The sequence below is a fragment of the Gopherus evgoodei genome, chromosome 18, assembly GCF_007399415.2.
Source record: "Gopherus evgoodei ecotype Sinaloan lineage chromosome 18, rGopEvg1_v1.p, whole genome shotgun sequence".
Classification (NCBI taxonomy): Eukaryota; Metazoa; Chordata; order Testudines; family Testudinidae; genus Gopherus; species Gopherus evgoodei.
In genome coordinates this window covers 20779899-20801279 of record NC_044339.1, presented here as the reverse complement: position 1 = coordinate 20801279, position 21381 = coordinate 20779899, and the positions used below count along the sequence as shown (strand labels likewise).

The 21381-nt window shown below is 45.2% G+C and overlaps 1 protein-coding gene across 6 annotated transcripts in view; it reads right to left on the bottom strand.

Annotated features, from left to right (window-relative positions):
- Nucleotides 1-21381, bottom strand: part of KCNAB2 (potassium voltage-gated channel subfamily A regulatory beta subunit 2) — a 117937-nt gene that overhangs the window by 34809 nt on the left and 61747 nt on the right. Inside the window, exon 1 of one of the 6 annotated variants that reach the window (XM_030537348.1) lies at nt 7723-7934. The exons of the other annotated variants lie outside the window; for them this stretch is intronic. Coding sequence (XP_030393208.1) covers nt 7723-7934 — 212 coding nt within the window. Of the gene's footprint in view, nt 1-7722; nt 7935-21381 lie in introns of those variants that run through there. 6 annotated transcript variants of the gene reach the window in all.

Here is a 21381-nt window from a genome sequence, read left to right as displayed (position 1 = left end):
AGGGTGGCCATATTCTAGCCTAGTAAAAAGAGACAGAACAAAACAAAAGAAAAGCAAGAAGGTAACAAGAACATGATAAGGAATGAAATAACCATGAGGAAGAGAGAGAAAATCCAGTTTATTCATAATTTTACCTTGGGTTTATAAGTAAACTGTGATAGAAATGAAAGAATGAAATCAGCAGCACAAAGATGGAATCAGAAATGTAGAACCAGAAGGGACCTCGAGAGGTCAGCTAGTCCAGTCTCCTGCACTGGGGCAGGACTAGTATTATTTAGACCATCCTTGATACAAAATCAATTAAACGAATGTTAGAAGGCGTCACCCCTTCTAAACCCAAATTGATGGCTACAAAATTAAGGCCATGACTTGAGAAACGATTTAGTTAAAGAAGGAAGAGAAGACAGAGAATGATTTTTCCCTGACTCAAATGAGGTGTTAGATATCAATTGATAATGTCAAGTAACATTATTACTTCCTATTTTTGCAACCAAAGCAGGAGATACATATCTAAAGAGACAACAAACACAGAGATCGTAGGAATGGGAAGGATGCTGGTTCTTAGACACTAGACATTTAGATATTGGCAACTGAAAAACAAAAGTACTCTGCAACTTGAGAGTATCAACAGAAAATGTGTAATTTTGCATACAGCGCATCTGCAGGGATAAAACAAAAGCGAAAGCATGGGAAATCTCTTAGATATTTTTAATATTAATCAGCTTTTTCTACTTGCAAATTAACCATATGACAGAATAAAATCAAGAAAAGGGCATTTCAAGAAATGTATCTGTATCACATAAGACTCTTTTCCTGGGCAATTATTAGAGCTCAAAAAATGAGTATAAAATTGAAACTATCTATGACAATTAAACAGGGAAAACCAGACATTTTAGTGGAAAATAAAACAGCAATTGCAAGGTTCTCAGATACAAAATTCACTTATTAGATAACAGACGGTTGCTGAAACTCTGCATGCTACATTTGCACAATAATTTAAAGTGGCGGTAGCAGTGACCTCATTCAATCTGATTAGGCCAGAATCATTATGGCATCCAACTGTTTTCTGACAGTAATTTTACAACAGTGTTTTTAACACACACACACACAGAGAATGCAAACTGAAAATTCAGAGTAGATAGAGTAAAAATTTAATAGCTGGAAACAAATTACATCTATAACGAGTATATAATTTGGTGAGCAGATATGAACTCTACAATGTTACGGCACATTTGACTCTTTCAGTTTTCAAATGGCTTTAAAATATGAATTAATATGATATCACTAACTTAACCCCAGCTTTAAGAAAGGAACACTCATGAGGAGAGTCTATGACTCACCCAAATCTACAGAAGAAACCAATATCACAGCTGGGATTTCGATCCCAGGAGTTCCTGACTCTTGGTTGTGTGTCCAGAACGCACACTGTTCCCTCTCTCAATAAAGTAGTTCAATTTGGGGCTTAAAATCTTTAAAGCATTATTAAAAAAACTGATTTGCACAGATATTTTTTAGTGGCACAAAAGCATACCATTGTGAATAAGTGGTGTCTAGAAAAAGCATGCCAAGTGAATGGTCTTAATTAGCTCTGGCTCAGGTCTGCTCAACTGCATGGAAAACACTAATGGAAGTCTATTGGAATAATGGTTAGTGTGAGCCATCAGAAAGCACTAGTGCCCTTCATTTAGCCCCTGCATATTTCATTGCTATTGAATATTGCATGTTAGGCCCGGGTGGTGTTTCAATTCCTGTGTCACATTAGGAACCCTGTTTAAAAAATAAAAAGGAAAAGGAAAAGCTAAGAAAATGTGCTTAGTAAAACAAACTGGCTTGAGAAGCTCACTTGCCTTTAGGTCCCCAGATTGTTCTCTGCATTGCTGCTGTTTCAGAGTAGAGCTGGTCTCTAAGGGCAGGTCTACACTACTGCTTAAGTCGATCTAACTTTTGTTGCTCAGGGGTGTGAAAAAGCCCCCTACCCGAGACGCAAGTTTTGTGCTATCCACACACTGGCGCCGGCTTCTGCTGACATAGCTTATGGTCTCACCAACTCCAACAACTCCAAGGTGGAGTAATTATGAAGAGAGGGAGAGTGCTCTCCTGTGGGCATAAAGTGCCTTCTTCACCCGACACGCTACAGCGGTATCGGTGTAGCACTGTAGTGCAGATGTGCCCTAAGATGGGGAGAACCAGAAGAGTTCCTTCGGGGGGTGGTGGTGGTGTGTCTTTACTCTGTATTTCAGTTTCGGGTCCAGTGCCCTCACGGCAGCTCTGCGACAAGCCATGTAGGAGCTGTGTGAACTAGCAATGAGAAGTACCTAATGCTGCTATCGCATGCACGGATGCAACCCTGATGAAATCAGAGGCTGAACTGGTGAGAGAGTCGAATTTAACTCATGTAGCTTCACACGTTGATCTACACTTCTGCTTTTCAAGTGGAACTCGTTTAATTTGTCTCAGCTGCAAGATCTACACCTACTTCAAAATAAAAATGTTAAGCAAGGTTGGGCCATGTGGCCAGACACACCCATGGCTGGCGCTCCACAGCTAACTACCATAGAGTGATGTGGCTCCTATTGAAAAGATGTTTTCACTTGGCTTTGGCAATACTGTATTTGTGCCGGGGAGAAGTACATAATGGTGACATTTATCAGACAGTAGGAGAATTTGCTCAGGAAACGGATGAAGCTCTGTAGATTGAGATCCTGAAAACTTGGTCTGAACACAGCACTGGAGAATACACCTTAGAGACTGATTCTGTACTGGCTAGGGACGGATTACAGCCAGGATAGGTAACAGGCAGACTGCAGGCCAAATCCAGACTGCCAGACCCTTTGGAACAGACCCTGAAATCTTTTTATTAGTTATTATTGTTGTTGTTATTTTCTCTGGAGTCTGAACCTTGACTACACCTTGTCCAAGAAATCTGAACCCTGACAAAAAATAAATTGACCTTCTCTGGACTGGAGGATCACCTAATACCTTTTCCATCTTTAACTTCTATGACTGACATCAAGCTTAAAAAAGATATCCATTTATTCAAATGACAAAGACTCTAATAACCCAGCCATTAAAACTTTTCTAGACTTTTGCACTTTCTCAGCTTAGTGTCTCCTCCCGTCATGTCTACAGCTTTGAAGTAAGCACATCTAGGAAGGCTGGTTCATTGCAGGAAGGTGGAGGCCTTTACCGCTTTAAATGGTTAACAAACTCTACTAATAAAAGGACCTGGGGAAAGGAAGACTATCTAGTAACACACTGCAGCAGCAGCAGCCACCACACAGTCCAGCAGAAACTAGAGTCATTTGCAGGATTCAAAGTACAATACAGATTCCTAGATACTAAAGGAAGGAAGCTATAAACAGGGGCATTAAATGCTCTCCCACTGGCATACAGTGTCTTCATAGAACCATAGGACTGGAAGGGACCTCGAGAGGTTGTCTAGTCCAGTCCCCTGCACTCATGGCAGGACTAAGTATTATCTAGACCATCCCCGAGAGGTGTCTGTCTAACCGGCTCTTAAAAATCCCCAATGATGGAGATTCCACAACCTCCCTAGGCAATTTATTTCAGTGCTTAACCACCCTGACAGTTAGGAAGTTTTGCCTAATGTCCAACCTAAACCTGCTTTACTGCAATTTAAGCCCATTGCTGCTTGTCCTATCCTCACAGATTAAGAAGAACAATTTTTCTCCCTCCTCCTTGTAGCAACCTTTTATGTACTTGGAAACTGTTCTCACATCCCCTCTCAGTCTTCTCTGCAGCTGCGTCCAGGAAGCACTTCTAGTGTAGACCTGCCTTGGCAGTAAGGTACGTCGCTGCTCTTTAGTTCAGCGATGAGCCATTTTTCTAGGCAGCTGGAGCTCCTAATGATTGTTAATAAAATATTTGAGTATAAGTTAATGTTCAAAATCAAATTTACACAAGTTAGGAGAGAAGGTACTGTACATCTGGGGTCGGGCTTGGGTTATGAGGGATTGCAAGTATCAGTTACAAGGTTCACGAGGTACATACAGATCACATAATCAGCACAGATCCAGATTAGGGTGCAGGAGTTTTTAGCACGTCAGTGGATAAGTGGGCTCGGGTACGCCACCCATGCAATATATTAAGAGTCCAAGTCAGTATTGGTGTAGAGAATAAGTACATGGGTGGGATGCGTCCCTTGATTCGTCAGAGAAGGAAGTGGGTTATTTGCCTGGTCGGTGGTCTCGGTTACTCAACCTGGTACTGGCAGTGTCCTGTGATGTGTTCCATGTAGATGTCTATGGACCACCTGATGGTGTCGGACACCATGAGCTGTCTCATGAGCCGGGTGTAGCATCGACCGACTCTGCACGCTCTCAGTACCGGTTCGTTGTGGGGATCCCAGGCGCCCCGGGCTCCCACAATCAGCGCGTGGATCTGAACCTCGTAGCCCTGGGCTCTCAGGGTGTCGGCCAGCGGGGTGTACTTCAATGTCTTCCGTGCTTGGCCCTCGTGGAAGGCTGGTGACCTGTTTCGAATGGCACCATGATGTCTAACATGAGAACCTTCTTTTCTGTGTCCGTCACCATGTCAGGTCACAGTCGGCTGTCTGTTCTGGGGGTGGCAGAGTCGATGGTGATCTTCCCCAGGACGGCGGGATGGCTTTCACCAGCCGGTTCTGGATGGCATTGGGGCTCCAGAGTGGTGTTTGCATCTACACAGGATGTGGGGCAAGGTCTCACAGTGCTTGTGCCGGTTGTGTGGCAGACGGCTCCATTGAGGGGAACACAGTTGAGTTGGGCCCAGTGGACGAACTGCCAGTCAGCGAACCACAGCTTTTCTTAGCTAACTATCTATGATGAAATACAGTAAAAAAATCCTCTATTTATGAAACTAGCCCAGATACAGGATTGTTCTTTCAGGTGATTGGGATTGAAAAGTAAGTGATCTCTGGATTGAAGCCTCAGGCTAGCAGCAATTTGATCAAGGGAGCTAGGATTTGGGAACAGAGCAAATCTAAACAGTAATAATAGTTATTAATTATAGATGATGGTTAATATTCCTCAAGTCCTGTTATACTAGTCTGATCCTCTGTGTAGAACAGAGGTTCCCAAACTATGGGGCATGGCCCCTTAGGACGACATGGAGGAATGTTGGGGGCGGGGGGAGGGCACGGCTGGGGCCTGGGCCAGCCCCCATGGGGGTGGGAAGGGAGTGCCACTCAGCTCCATTCCTGGTTGCTGGGGCCCTGGCCACTGGTCTTGGTCCCCAGCTGAGGCTCCACTCCCGCCCCTAGCTGTGGGTCTAGCCTCGACCTCCTTACCCCTGTCTGCATCCCCTGTCCCCCGAGTCACGGCCCTGCTCCTGGCCTGGGGGAGCAGGGGGAACAAGGTAAAAAGTTCAGGGAGCACCGGTGTAGAAGTTAAGGCTTGTATTAAAGCTATATGTATGTACAATTTAGTTTAAAAGACAAAACACACACACACACACACACACACACACACACACACACACACTCTTACTTTCTTAAACAGGTTGGCACCCGTGCTCCCTTAAACCACTGATAACACAGGTTATTAAACACAGCCCTAGCAAAAAGAGGCACCACACAGCAAGGGACTATTCATTCAGTATTGTCAGGGAGCTGCTAACAGTGAAGGGACACGTCCATGAGGAAGCTGACAGACCTTTTCCCTTTCTAAGCACTGGAAGAGAATAGTAACAGATTTTGCTAGTGTTTTTCAAAATATTAAACACGTACCAGCAGATTACACTGCCCAATCCTTCAGTACTTTGCTCGTTTTTTTAAAAACCATGCTTGCCTTCCAGGGAGCGAATAAGCTACATAATGAATCAGCATTTCTGATTCACATGTTTGATGGGGAACAGTCTTCAGAAGGATAGTGGATTTTTTTTGAAGCCCAAATTCTCCCTCTTCTGGGAGTCACCCAACAGTACCACCAGTCTACGTTCACCTCAGCAGAACTCTGTCTCAAATAATTGGCTATTCAAATTACAATCTAGAGAGAAATAGGACCCAGCATAGCATATGTCTCTAGCTTCCGGACTACGTGGGAGGCAGCGTGTCTCTCTCTGGCATGTGGCAAAGGGGATAAATACTGAATAAGAAACATTCAAATGTTGCAAGGCTGAGATTTTCAAAGTGGCTTGCATTTCTGGGGACTGATTTTCAGAAAGAGCTGAAATCCACCCACTGATGCTAGGTCCCTCTGAGATTTCAAAGCAACCAAAAAATTGTTGGTCACTCCTGAAAATCTTTGCCAAATAACATTTACACTGTTTATTTTTCACTCAGTATTTTAAGATCTTTACACAGGAAGAGGTAATCTCTTTGGGTATTGGGGGAAGGATGGGAGAGGAGAAAGGCTGCTTTTGCTTGCCAGTATATTGCACAGCATATTTTTATCCACCACTAATACACTGACAAACCCAACCAACCAGCAATGCTATGGTTGACCTAATCTTCTGCAATCCAGGAAGTTTAACTAGTGCTCTTAGCATTGGAATTACTTTGGTCTTTATGATCTAACTTGCCTTTGGAAGATGCTTACAAACTTACACCCTACAGTTCTTCAACCTTCCCATCTAAGACAGCAAATTTCCAAGTCAGGCATTTAAGAAATGTTCAGCTGAACTTTTCAAAGCATGTATTGAATGGGTTCCAGATAAAATTGTCAGTTACAATTTTTTACTTAATGCGAATACAGATCTGGCATTCAGAGGTCTCAGTTGAGAGGTACATACAGGACCGAGAGGAGACCCTGAGGTTCTCAGCTAATAGATCCCTTGCAATCTAAGGCGGTACCTCTCCCATGTATTCATTCTTTGTCTCTATCTCACTCACACACACGGCTTAGAGGACTACAGAGGACCAGAGCGAAAATAGCTTGTTACTGAACATGAAAAGATAATCTGGTACAGCTCACACCACCCAAGTGATGTGCCTCTGCCTGACATATTTGGCATGGTTATTCACATCTTGTATGAAGTGTCACACACGCCAATATTAGCCAAAGTACAACATACGTGTTATTCTTGTTCTTTCACAAAACTTCTTGGCATCTCCCTATTGAAATGCCATGCCAGTTTAACACACTAACCCCTTGGTGCATGGCTGTTTGGAGCATGTTATGTCTTCTTGTTTGGTTTTCAGATCACTAAACAGATCAACAGTGGTAGAGTGTATGACTGACAGTCCCCTCTTATTCCACAGCTCCAAAGAAAAAGGTGGAAGCATCAGAAAATGTTTGGTGACGTTACAGAATACAAAGGTCTGCTATCAAATGAGGAATCGGTGGGCTGCTGACCCCCGGGAATGTCTGAGAATTAGCAACAACAACACTAGCAGCAATTCTGCTGAACCCTAAACCCAATCTTAGGGTCACATTCTGCTCTCATTTAGGCTAGTGCAAAATGGAAATAATTCCAATGAATTCAGTGGGTGATGCTCTGGTTTTACAGCAGCGTAAGTGAGAGCAGATGACGACCCTTCGCAAGGTTGTACCTAAAGGAGAAAAACAGCAAACTAGTAGAAAGAGAGAGAAGTAGGACAGTGTACACCGAGTTCAGCATTTGTACCATTGAAAATGTATAGACGCAGTCAGGCAACACAACACAACACACACCTGCATGCCCCCCTTCCAACATGTATAGTAGACAGTGAAATTACAAACACATCTAAACAAGAGGCCAAGAAACTCTCTTTCCGCAGAATGGAAAGCACTGTCTTCTCCATACCTATATTTCATTCCTGGCTGTTTCACGCTGGATTCACTTGAGGATGGGGCGTTTTGCACAGACAGCTGCCCCAGACTCCGGGCAACCACGGCCACTGCTCGGAATTTGCTACGTGTGCCAAGGTTGGGACTGCTGGCATTTTGTCTGCTCAGTCGATCGTCTGCACTTCGGCTCTTTATGCTGTGCTCTGAGCATACAAAAGAAACCTGCATAGTGTCCTCGCTTTCTTTGGGGTGCAGAAATTCCCTCCCCCCGTTCAGCTCTCAGAAGTGTTCTGTTCCACAGCGTGCTGCCCCTTCTCCCTGCGAGGGCTGGAGGAGGAAACGGGTTGGAAGTGTTTTCCCCAGGAATATAGAATTTTCAGAAACTCCCCCAAACCCAACCAAAACAAAAAAGCACCACACAACAAAGATGCAGCTCTTACAATTTCAACCTTCTGCTATAGGAGAAAGTCTGCCGGGGAAAAAAAAACAACTAAATGAACTGGGAGAGTTAAGAAATAGAGTCAAATCCATTTACTTCCCAGCTTGCATCCTTCTGCCACTCAATGCTTTCCCTGCTCCCACACTTGAGGGTGCAGCTTGGTGTTTCTCTGAAGCCGCTTTTCAAAGTTTAATGGAAGCTGTTTGCCACTAAGTTAAACACAGTGGAAATAAATAAATATTGAAGCTGTATTGCTGTTATTTTTAATGTCAGACTTTCAACTCTGTTAGGTAAAAAATCTTCTGCAGGTTTCCACACGCACAGGAGCCAGGCCATTCAGACCCCGCTGGTTACAAGCAAAGCAAACATCCATCGGTCCTTCATTTAAGGTAAAAGGATAGCCAAGCCCCCAAATTCTTCTGCTTCTTGAACCTTGCAGAGGAATTCCTGTCTCTCTCTCGCTCTCTGATCCCTGCAATAGCAGCTTCCTTGCCAGATCCAGGGCTGAATTTCTGACGCAAAGAGGGCAGCGGGACTTGCTGCCACTGATCCTGCTGGATTCCCAGGCTTGGCTAAGTCAATTAGGTAGCCAGTGAGCTGAGCAGGAAACATTCAGCAATTCATTAACAACAAAAGAGGGTACGTTGCTACTTCTCCCATGGAAGAATAGATAGAGAGACAGCTGTTGGTGTTAGTACATGTGCTGCACGCAGCTGCTCTGTGGGTCGCTAATGGTTTCTCAAGGGGCGGGGTTCCCTTTCCCCACACTTTCTGCTCACTCTCATCTCTACCCCTCCACCTCCCAATATTGCGATGAATAGTGACAACTGCTAAATTTAGATAGTAAATTGGGTGAAGCAGAGACTTCCCTCCTGTATGTCTGTAAAGCAGCATTTAAATATTACTACTAGAGTGCTAGAATGAAGAGACCCAGCTTGTATTCGCTACATCTTGAAAAAACCCAAACATCCTATTAAGCTTTAAAGCAGAAATTTAACAGTTTCAGATACAAGAGCCAACGGTTTCATAGACTGGGACCTATGCACTTTGCTGTGTTTTCATAAGAATGTGTTGGATTGGCTTTTTCCCTGGCGGTTGTTCTAAAATCTATTTCTGTTCTTTACCTTTGAAGGTAAAAATCCATGACCATTTAAAGAGAGGTACTGGTGGCTTTGCATCTACAGGCTAGTACAGAGGGATTTGCTAATAAAACACACAAAGCCTCTCCCCCCAATAGACATGACATGAGAAAAGGGAGGCCATTACAGGACACAAGGCTGCACATTCCAGCAGCACGGGATGTGCTGGAGCTCCCAAATTCCAACAGCCACAACAAAGATTTCAGGTCAGGTTCTAAGGACTTCGGCCACGGAAATGGATCCCTTCCCCTCGAGCTAATTCAAAGGGGGAAGACCATGGAAGTAGCAAGAGAAGAATTAATCAGTGCTGGCTTTGCCTTGAGCAGATGGGACGTTGCACGCTGCCATGCCTGGAGCAGATCCTGCTGCTCTTGGGTGAACGTGTGAGGACCCATCTGAGAGCCAAACAGGACAGCAGGGCTGTGCGATGTAACTGTTCTGGGAATACTAAAGTAGCAATTTAAACAAGGACTTTAGATTGGCTGGAGGGACAGAAATGAAAATAGTATGGAGCTTGCTTTGACGCAGAGCTCTCTATTTTACCCTTAAAAAGGAACAGGAGTACTTGTGGCACCTTAGAGACTAACATTTATTTGAGCATAAGCTTCCATGGGCTACTTCGGATTTTACCCTTGCATCCCATTGTCTATCAGATACCCATGAAAGAGAGGTCCTCCCAGCAGCCCTTGCACTAAAAGGCTGCTACTTCCAAACTGTTCTTCTCCTGCACACACTGTGCCAGGGAGACTTCGCTGTCATGATGCAATTCCCTGCTAAGGAGGGTTGGCAGGTGGAGCTTTTGTGGGACCAGGTTACTGGAATCCCCTCTCCCTGATTTGCTTAGGCCACTTCAAATAACACCCATGGAATTAATCACGTAATGAAATTAGGTATTCTCCTAGTTCAGCTCAAGATTAAAAATCCTTTTAATCTGAACCCAGCAGCGTGTGAAATGCTGATCCGCAGCCTCTTGCAGGGGAGTTCTGTGGGAGATCTCCCCACCACAGGAGAGAGAACCTCATTCCGGGCCCACCGCTCCTCAGGCAGAAAAAAGACACTTTAGTTGTGAGGGAAGATGCTTTCTCCTTGCAGGGTTCAACGTGCTGCTTCCACAGCGCTCCTAAGCATCTGTTTGCCTGCAGAGCTCAGCACTGGAACACTGACCCCTTGCACAGCGCTGTCAGAGCGCTGGCCCAGCAACCTACACATGCTCAGATTGTGCTATGTCTTCCTAGGGACCTTTTAACTCGATGAAAAATTCTCTCTCTCTCTCACGCACAGACAGAGCCTTTGTGTCTCTATGATTTATCTTTAGAAACAGGCTAACACTGCAAAACAAAGTATCTTTAGATTCTCAATCTAGAAAGGGTGCAGGGGCCAGATTTGGATACTGGCTCCACGGAGGCCCGAGCTATGATCAGAAATGGGGCTTATGGATTCTCTCGCTGACAGCTGTGGGTAATCACAAGATGGCTCTTATGGAATTTTCTTAAAATCGGATCAAAGTCTAAAATAAAATCTCCCAGCAAGAATGTCACATTGCTCACCCTTTAAAAACATTTCGATAGCCGGAGTAAAACCCTAGAGAAATGCTAAGAGCACTCCAGTGTGGGGAAATTTCTTTCCCTGTAACGTACTCTTGGTTTTTAATTTAATTCAATACACCACTCAGCGTTATTGCTCCTGTGACCCCTGCCTGAAGGCTCTCCAAACAGGGGGCAAATTGATCAATGGGAAGCAAAATTTCAACCACTCAGAGCTACACAATCAGATCTCATTTTTAAACTATTTTGTGATTTCAGAAATAAAATGAGAGCCTTCTGTTAAACACTCTCAAGTCTTCCGAATGCAATATTAGAGCTTCAGACGCAGAACCTCTGCCTGCAGCAGCCTCTCCTGTGCTGTCCTTTTAACCGACATAGTTGGAAGCGTCTTTCAGTAGGAATAGGAGAATGCTTCAGTGACCAGGAAATAATTGATCAGTCAGTCACATGGTCCAGAAAAACAACACTGAAGTAACAAACTGGATTATCAATATAATGATGTGAATTGATTTCTAGAGCACTTTTACACAAAGAAAATTGTCTCTGTGTGTGGGCGTCTGACAGGAATAAAAAAGTTACATAAATTTGAACTCAGATTAAAAGTCTCCCAAAACCTGTAATCCAGTGGTGTTTTCTTCTGCCTCAAAGATCCTTAATCCGTACAATTGAGCCAGCGTAATCCTACTTAGCTCCCTCCAGACCTTGATTGCAGTTTCCAATTCTGTTGCAACCAGTTCAGAAATTCCTGATGACAAAGGTTGCATTCTTGCCCCTGCTGAAGTTAATGATAGTTTTGCTACTGACTTCACCCAAAGTCTTTGCAGTACTGGAGGTCCCCCTGGTATGCACAAATTAAACAAACACAACCCCCCTGCGATGCAAACCCAACACCACACACATTTACCAAAAATAATCCTCCTGAACAAAACCAACCAGCCCAGTCAGGCCTCCCCCTGCCCTAACATAAAAACAAACATTGTCCAAAAACTCCTGGGAATCAGAATCTCCAGCAAAAAGCCCGTGGGATCAGCTCCTACTAGGACTCAAAACTGGTGGTAAAGTTCCAGTTGAATATTCAAAATTACTTACTTTAATTTTTGCTCAGGCTATTTTTAGTTCTGTACAGCCAGGTACACACTATGTTACCACTTCACTGTTACAGTGACTGCATCCTGAATGGGACCTGCTCCTCACCAACAGAAAGAGATTATCTCACTCACCTTGTCTCTAATATCCTGGGACCCACACGGCTACAACACAGAATGCATCTTGAACGGCAAGTCTCCCAAAAGGCTAGTGCAATCCTACAGGTTCTCATTGCAATAATCCCTTGCAGTAAGAGGTAACTGATCTGGATGCACAGGGTCTGATATTGCATCACCCTGTGCAATTATTTACACCAGTGCAAAGCGAGCATGAAACGCAGCCCCCCTGGTCTGGCAGCACTTCACACCACACTTGCACTGGTGTGAATGGCCATGTGAGGTGCATGGTGATGGAGAATCAGGCCCATTGCTTTTATTGTGTGGTAGTTTAAATAAACTTGAGATCCAAAGTATTTACCAAAAAGAGCTAAAATTCCTGCCAAGATTGCTAGTTATTTTATTAATTACTACTTATATGATAGCACCATTAGAATAGGTCTTATATAAACGCACAAGCAGACACAGCCTGTACCAAAGGGTTTGCAGCCTAAGATGATGAACAACACAGAGGGGCCAGAAGAGGGAAATATTCAAATATAAACTTCTAGGTACCCCCTCTTCCTGGCCCGCTAGCCCATCATCTGTTGTAGGCACCATGGCAGAAAGCAGCTCTGAGGAGGGATGGGAAAAGAGAGTGTCCTTGCAGATTAGTTCTAACATCCTGGCAGACTAGGTCACTGACACACGGGTACCCATCCCACAAGGAGCAGTTCCTGCACCACAGACAGACACAGTGAATCAGAACTAATCTGCATATGACCTTTTAGTGCCTCCAGAGGTGAAGCAAGAAAACCTCAATCCCAGATTAAAAGTTCCTTGCAGGAGGCGTAGGCCAAAGCCCCTGACTCAAACAAAAGCCAGCAAAATGCAGTTTCCCACCAATGGATTCAGTGGGTCACATTCTTCTCTGGGCCACAGCAGCATCAATCCGGAGCAACGCTGCTGAAGTCGGTGGTGTGATGCTGTCGTGAAACCCCAGGAGCTCAGAGAAGAAGCCAGCCCAGTGTGTGGGATGCACATGAAGCTACGTGTTCAGCTCTAAACCCTTCATCCACGTTGGTTATTAAAAAAAAATTCACTGTACTACAGCAGCAATTGCCAGAGGTCACTCCAGCCATCGTCCTGCACTGGGGGCTCCTGGATCCTGGAATTTGAATGGCAGTTTATTGCTGATGCTGCCACGGTATCCTCCTCCCCAATCTGGCATCTTTCAGAAATTGCTCCATTTCGTTAGGCCCTGGGATCCCAGCCCCACAGAAAGCACCGTGTGTCATGCACAACCATACCACAGCAACAGGTAAAATTACTACCCCTTGGCTGGGACAGCAAATGTGCTGTAGGTGTTAATATCGCATCCTCTCGATATTAACATGCCGAACCTAGAACGTCTCTGAATATTTATTACATGCTAGGAAACCCAGAGTTTCCAACTGCAGATACAAGAATTTAACAAACATTTACAGGGCACCATGAGGGCACAAGCATTTTGAGAAACTTCGACTATGTGCAAGTCCCAGAGTTCAGTGGTTCTCAACCAAGGGTGCTCATACTCCTGGGGGTACACAGAGGTCTTCCAGGGGGCCCATCATCTCATCTAGAGATTTGCTTAGGTTTACAACAGGCTACATAAAAAGCACTAGCGAAGTCAGTACAAACTAAAATGTCATACAGACAATGACTTGTTTATACTGCTCTATATGCTATACACTGAAATGTAAGCACAATATTTATATTCCAATTCATTTATTTTATAGTGACATGGTAAAAATGAAAATGTAAGCAATTTTTCAGTACTAGTGTGCTGTGAAACCTTCATATTCTTGCCCAATTTTGTAAGCAAGTACTTTCTAAGTGAGGTGAAACTTGGGGGCACGCAAGACAAATCAGACTCCTGAAAGGGGTGCAGTGGTCTGGAAAGGTTGAGAGCCACTGCACTATGACTCTTGCATCTCTAATTTCTAGCAGCGACCTCAGTGTGACACTCAAAGTGTGTTTTTTGGTTCCCTAATTTTACTGGTTTATTTAAAATGAGTTTCAGGGTGATCATGAAAAATCATTTGTTGATTTGTTACACAATCACTTAAAAGATTTTTATTGGTTGACCTCCAGAATTATTTACTGTCATTAGAAATAAATCCTCTTAATTTATAGAGATTTATTAGAGAAGGAAATAAAATTTCAGCTGGTGACTTTCAGTCAATAAATTACTCAGAGGAAATGCACTAAAAACTGAACCGTTTCTCTTTATGCAATTCTGATCCCCAAAACAACCCCTCTCCTCCAAGGGTCTCTGCTTCTAAGCCACAAATGTTTAAACTCACCAGTTTAAAAGCTACATGAGTGGAGCGGCTATGATACAAGTGATACATTTCCATGCTAAACTGAAAGGGAAATTGTTCAGAAGTAGGCTAAGTTATTATAAAGCAACTTCCAGAGGTTTCTAAGTTTCTTCCAGCTAGTGTTAATCACTCTTGATTGCAAAAAAGGCTCAGGCTTAAAGTAGGTCACCATGGCCCCTCCACCTCCAAACCACTGCATCTGAACTTTTAAAGTGCTTTATTGAACTAAATGTTTTATCCTAAATAATTTCTCTGATCGTGTACACACAAGCTTCACTTCATCCATAAATAACGGTCATACGGATATTAAATGGGCTTTTTTTTTTTTTTAAACTGTGCAAGTGTTACCTCCCTTCATTCTTACAGAAGAAAATGCAAGGGAGCCCTGTCGCAAAGCTTTCGATTCAATGACATGCCACAATCCTGCAGGCAGCTCTCTGCAGGCAGTGCCCAAAGAAACAGGATTCATGTGGGCACAGGGTGGTCCACATGGACCAATTTGCTGCCTCAGGAGATGGCGTAACTATAGAAGGGATTTTTTGTAAAACGTACAGTCTCTATGCTTGTTTGTAGAGTTGGCTCTAATACCTATGAGAAAGAAAAACTGCAATATTTGGACGGACCATGTGTTAACAAGCAGGTGTGCAGAACAGCAGGTGCCCCAACATAGCTTTGCTTCTGATATGAAAATGCAGCAATGCAAATTTTCACCAGGGATGCATCAGCTATTCAGTTCGCACCTGGTCGTGACCATCTGCTCCCCATTCGCTGCCTTTGATGTGAGAGTTTGACAGATGAAAAGGTCCAAATTCTGCTCTCACTTTGGTCTTGTCTACACTGGGCTTTGGCCGCTCCTGTAGCTGTGCCAGTGCAATCCCCTTGTATGGACATGATTTATACCAGGGCAGCATACCTTGAAACTGGAGTGAGCTGAGCTGGTGTAAGTCACTTCTACAACAGGGCTTGATGCCAGTGGTTACAATCCCAGTGCAGTCAAGGTCTTATGCCATGTAAGTCAGAAGTTGGTGCAGTTACCAGATAGATTAGCAGGAATGGTGACAAAAACAAAGGAATAATAAAGATAACTTCCTTCCCAACCCATTTAAAATGAGCATCTAAAGACTCCCCCTTCCAGGGAAGAGTTCAGCAGTAACCATCCCACACTCGAGTGTGTCTAAAATGTCTGCTGTTTCTACTTTCAGTATCATGACCATTTCAGACACCGAGTGAAATAATTGTTCCATCTCTGATCAGAGTGAGAACATTTCAATAGCATCACTTCATGCTAGCAGCCCATAACCCAAGCCTTCTAAAACAGCTTTCGGTCAATCAAAAATACAATACAGTCGTTAAAAAAACAAAAATGGTTTGAAATATTTATGCTCTCACTACCCCAGGTTCTGGAGGAACATGAAAAATTAATGGAGCGTTGGCTGCCTTTGTGCTTGGAGTTGGTTTTCCGGCTCCACATGATACTTTCTCCGTTTTATTTCTCTAACATGGGCTGATGTTTATTATTCCAAGTTGACTGCAAAGCAGCAGAGACAAGTCAAGAAACCTGAGTACCTAAAGCACAGGGCAATAATCTCTCCAGGAACTGCCCCTGAGCGCCATATACGTGCGAGGTCGGAGCTGAGCAGTGGAGTTTAGATTCCCAGGGAGTGTTGGGAGTTCTGTTGTCAGGCTGAAGGAAGAGAAGGAAAAGATGCTTGGATGGGGGAGGCGTTGGAGGTCTGGAGACCTGCAGTTCATGAATAGGCTTTCTGAAGTGAGAGAAGGTCCAGCACTAGGCCGTGGATACCCAGAAAGCCTTTTGTGAATAGTTCTACATTTTAGCACCATGGTAGGGGCTGGGAGCCCCAGTTGTGGATCAAGACCCCAATGTGCTAGGTGCTGTACAAACCCCTCTTCTATCTTTAGTTCTCTCATCTGATGGGTCCTGTTACGCCTTTATGGGAGAGATTTTTTTTTAAAACCTGCCACATTTCTTCAAATCAATTGGTTAGTCTCTAAGGTGCCACAAGTACTCCTGTTCTTTTTGCTGATACAGACTAACACAGCTACCACTCTGAAACCTGTCACATTTCTTCAGCTGGTTTAAGCACAAACAACAATTCTGCCTAGACCGGGGTACCAGGCATGGCCTATGGAAGGTGTTCAAAAGTACTCAGGCCAGAGCAGTGCAGCTCTCTTTAGGATGCCTCATTCTCATTCATCTTTAAGGAGCAGGAACTGCCTCAGTCCCAAATCCTGGCTGAGATGCCATGTGCTTGGACAGTACCTGGCACAGATCCTGAACTGGCCCTTTGGGAGTGAATGCAGTGCAAATAAACAAACCTATCCCACTCAGGAACAGACTCATGCTGAGCCGGGACACTGGACTGACAATCCCAGCGGCAGGGATCACTCAAACACAGGCATTCTGGTTCTGGTCCAAACCCTATTAAATCAAAGGAAAGCCTTCCACTGACTCCACTAGGCTTTGGACAAGACCCCCAGAAAACAAAAGAAGTTTGGTTTCTAAAGCCCAAGTCCTAGGCTTCGAGAGGCTCTGCTTGTTCTCTAGGAATGAGGGATAGCAGGGCGGGAGCCATAAATGATATATGTGACCAGGGTATCAGTGGCTGCACCAAGGAGTTACAGCCTAATCAATTCAGGTGCTCCGATCATGTCCTAGTAAACACCATGTTGCAGTTCTCAAAGGGATTCCACTGCATCTATACAAAAATACCCCCCAAACCAAACAAACCCCAGACAAAACTAAACAAGTCTTAATGACATTGGGATGGATGCGATCAGTCAAGAAAAACTGGGTTACATTAAATGAATGAAAAGAAGAATAGAAACACCTCACAGAACAGGGACTTGTCTCCAGGTTCACCTGAAAGCTGCTCTTCTGTCAGTAGGAAGGTCCACAGGCTCTTTCCAAAGGGGATTTGGCTCGCCAGCTGGCAGTGACAGGCCAGAGCTAGCCCTGGCAGTCAGTGGCAAAGCGGGAGTGACCAGCCCAGCAGCTTGAGCCCTTCCACAACTGCTGTTCGAGAACTAACGGTTTGCAAGCATGTGCTCTCCTCCACCAAGAGGGAACTAATCACTTCCCACATTGTGAGCACTGCAGCACGCCGCCCCTTGCTTCGGACGCTCCTATCACGGAAACCTGGTAAAAGGGTAGGGCCACACGGATGCCTTCTTCATTGCTGCACACAGAGCATGCGATCTTCCCACCCGGGTCGCTGCTGTCCTCTGCAGTACGGGATCAGACTCCTTGCTCTCTGTGCTTCCCCAATTTGCTCCATCAGTCTCATCTCGGGATCTGAGCTTTGGAGGCTTTCCTGCCAAATGGATCCAGGTAACATGACCTGTGGGACAGCCTGAATGCTGAATTAGTCGTGAGCATGACATGTGCTTTGTAAAGGTGCAACACTATGGATCCACGGGCTGCACTTGACCCCTGGCTGAGGCAGGGACTATGAGGAAAGCTACCTGAAGCAGCTGAGCAAGGTTCCACTGGACACCTCAGTCAAACAGTACTTCATGAGGGTGTTCCAGGCCATCAAAGGTCTCAGGGTTCTGCTCTGGGCACTCCAGGGAGAAGTGAGCAGTGACAGCATCTTGATGGATGGACGAAGCGAGATTTGTCTGTTACCAGTTGTTGCTGATACAATGGGTAGAGCTGCCACTTCCCCTTTTAGGGTCTAAGGTTTCATGATCACAATCAGACTGGATTGCAGGGATTCGCAGGTACATCTGGCCCTGGCCTGCGCAGGGATTACTGTGGTCCTAGCATGAGCACAATACAGCAGTGATTAGCTTGTCCAAATACACAGCCGTCTCCTTTAACGCACCAGACAGCCAAGTTCAGCATTTCTGGGTCATGGTGCAGGACTGGCCCCTGAGAGGGAGAAGGCAACTTGCCCAAAGGTCTTGATGCTCAGGTCAGAAACTAGCTTCTTCCCAGCCAGTGAATGATCACCAGGATCACTGCTGGGCCACTGGCATCATTCATGCTTTATGTCAACTGATCTCCAGATATTGCTTTGCAAAATCTGGCTCTTCTCCAGTGGTTGCACACAGATACCCTTTCCTAGCGTTCAGTCCAATTGTTGTAGGGGTTTGGCTGGCTCTCTGTGGGTGTTCCTAGATCGGTACCCAGCCATACTCAGGCCAAGTCTACACTAGGAGTGCCCTACCAGGAAAGGAACACCAGTACACTATCCTGGTGTGGCCAGCGATGCCGTCAAAGCTGCGCTCTGTACCAGTATAGCAAAACCACCCCGCCATGCGTGAAACAGCCCTGTCAGTCAGGGATCGCGTCTATTCCTGCCCCTGACCAAGAAAGCCATGCCTGCATATGTCTGCAGTGTAGGCCTAGCCGGAGACGAGGCTGCAAACACCCCTGAATGTTAGCAGCTGAACCATTCCTCTACAGCCTCTCATATCCACGGAGAAGCATTGGAATCTAATAGGTTAAAATTCTACCTTTAATTTTCACATGATGCCTGTAGTGATCTGGCACAGCTTTACAAAACAGAACGGTTGCCAGTGTCAACTGGTATGTCATTCAAACAGATTTGTTGGGAATATGTTACAAGGAAACATTTGCAGAAGCAGAGCTGGTGGGTACAGGGTGAGCTCTGGAGCTCACAAGACTGAAGTTTATTTGTGCAGGGATCATTTTATTCACTGACATGGCGGCCTCGGTTGCAAGAGTCATACCGCCCTGCCATTTGCATCACTGTCTAGCTGTGAGATCTGGGTTAAGACAAAGTTGCTGAAATCTGCTGTACATCATGCTGTTATTCCAACATGTTTTTCGCTTAATTATTTCAAAGCAAATTGCTGAAGATTTATGATGAAGTACGTTCCAACCCAGAAAGCTCCATTTCCTGACAGAAAGTAGGCAGATAAGGTGCCATTCCTTCTTGGAGAGCTGGCTTCTCTTTCCTCACTAGGCAGCATTTGCCTTAATAGAAAAGAACAAATTCAATCTGCATGTAAAGCTGGGATAACTCCCCTCCCTCCAACATGTTCCACACCAGATCTGAATTTTTCTTATGAATATTTAGGACCAAACTTAACATGAGTTCTAATTTCAATCCTTGGAAAAAGAGTTTTGATAAGGAGGAATCGTGTCCATCTTGGATCTTTAATAACTACAGCAGTGTCATGACTGGTTTCCATTTCAAGATTCTATTAAACAAACTGTGAGAAGTTAAATGAAATTTATTTGATAAAAGCCAGTCTGGAAGATGTAAACTATTAATGCGTCTGATGCCGAGGCAGAAATCTTGATCTACGTTTACTTTTCAAAAAGCAAATCTTGCTCAGCTCTCAAACCGCATAAATCAATCCAAGCTGTCCAGTTTTATTAGAGCTTCAGGCACACAAGAGAGCATGGGCTATGAAACTGCGATATTTTACATATGTGCACAACCGACTTATTCAACAGTTTACATTACACTCAACTGCTCTGACTTCCCTGGTTACTGGCTGGATAAAATATTTTTGTGGCTTTTAATTTTTTGAGATTTTGTTCAATAATTCATTTGTCCTAAAAGAGGAAGTTAAGATTCTAGGTGGTTTGCACTTAGAAGCATACTAATAATACTGTAGAAAATAATAATAGTGAATGAGGAGATGATATAGAAACGTTGGTTTTTTTTAATTTACGGAGGGGAGGACAGAAGGATGTAAAGGTGCTAATCTTCTCTAGACATTTAAACATGCACCTGAAGAGACCTTCTCTCTAGGACAGCTTGAGAAGGGTTTCCTCATCATCATTTCCCCACTCATCTAGAAGAGAACAGATTCCGGGATACAGACACTTCAGATATACAGTGCAGCCAAGTTATTTAAAAAGAAAAAGAGCTAGACAGAAATAGGATATGGTCTAACATCTAGAGCTGTCTCTGCTGCATTGCCCCTTTCAATGTTTACTGCATTAGGCTTTGACTCCACAAAGCAAAAAACGTGGTCACCTGATGTTACATGCTGGCAGTAGCCTCTATAAAAACGCTCCGTCACGGCCAGCTAACAACATGTAGTTGTGTCCTGTGGTGAGCTGGAGCCGGTTCCCAACGGTTCGCAAGAACCGGTTGCTAACTTTAGAAGCCAGTGTAGAACCAGCTGTTAAAAGGGGCGAGTGGGTGGGCAAACAACTCTGGTCCGCAGGCCACATCCGGCCTGTGGGACCGTCCTGTCTCCGGCCCGCCTGAGCTCTGAACTGAGGAGGCTCCTCCGGCCCCTCCCCTGCTTCCCCCCCCCTTGCAGAGCCGCAGCGTGATGTGTCGCCGGCGCCAGCGCTCTGGGCAGCTCTGCAGCTCCTGCCGCTTTGAGCGGCATGGTAAGGGGGGGTTGGGCAGGGAATGGTTGGAGGGGGCAGAGGGTCTTGGGGGACAGTCAGGGGACGGGGGAGGTTCGGGTAGGCATGAGTTCCAGGAGTCTGTCAGGGTGGTGGTGGATGGGGTCGGGGGAGTCAGGGAGCGTGGCGAGTTGGGTAGGGGGTGGGGACAAGTCCTGGGGGGCAGCTGGGGGGGGGTCTTGGGAGGGGGTGGTCAGGGGACAAGGAGCAGAGGGGGTTGATGGGTTGCCTGCAGCCCTTGCGGGTTCTGGGTGGGGTAGTCGGGGGCATGACATGGGTGGGGGTCGGATGGGACAGGATGACAGGCTGTTTTGGGAGGCACAGCCTTCCCTACCCGGCCCCCAATACAATTTTGCAACCCCAATAAGCAGGGCCGGCTTTAGGAAGTGCGGGGCCCAATTCGAACAGTTTCGATGGGGCCCGGCAGGGATGACTTTAAAAAAAAACAAAAACAAAAACACCACATGGGGCTTGTACTCACCGTTTTTGGCGGCGGGTCCTTCACTCGCTCCAGGTCTTTGGCGGCACTGCAGGACCCACCGCTGAAATGCCGCCAAAGACCTGGTAGGGAACCGGTTATTAAGCTTTTGGCCGCTGATTGTGTCCATCTCTTTTCCCTAGAATTCACACTGTGAATCCTTCTAAGCT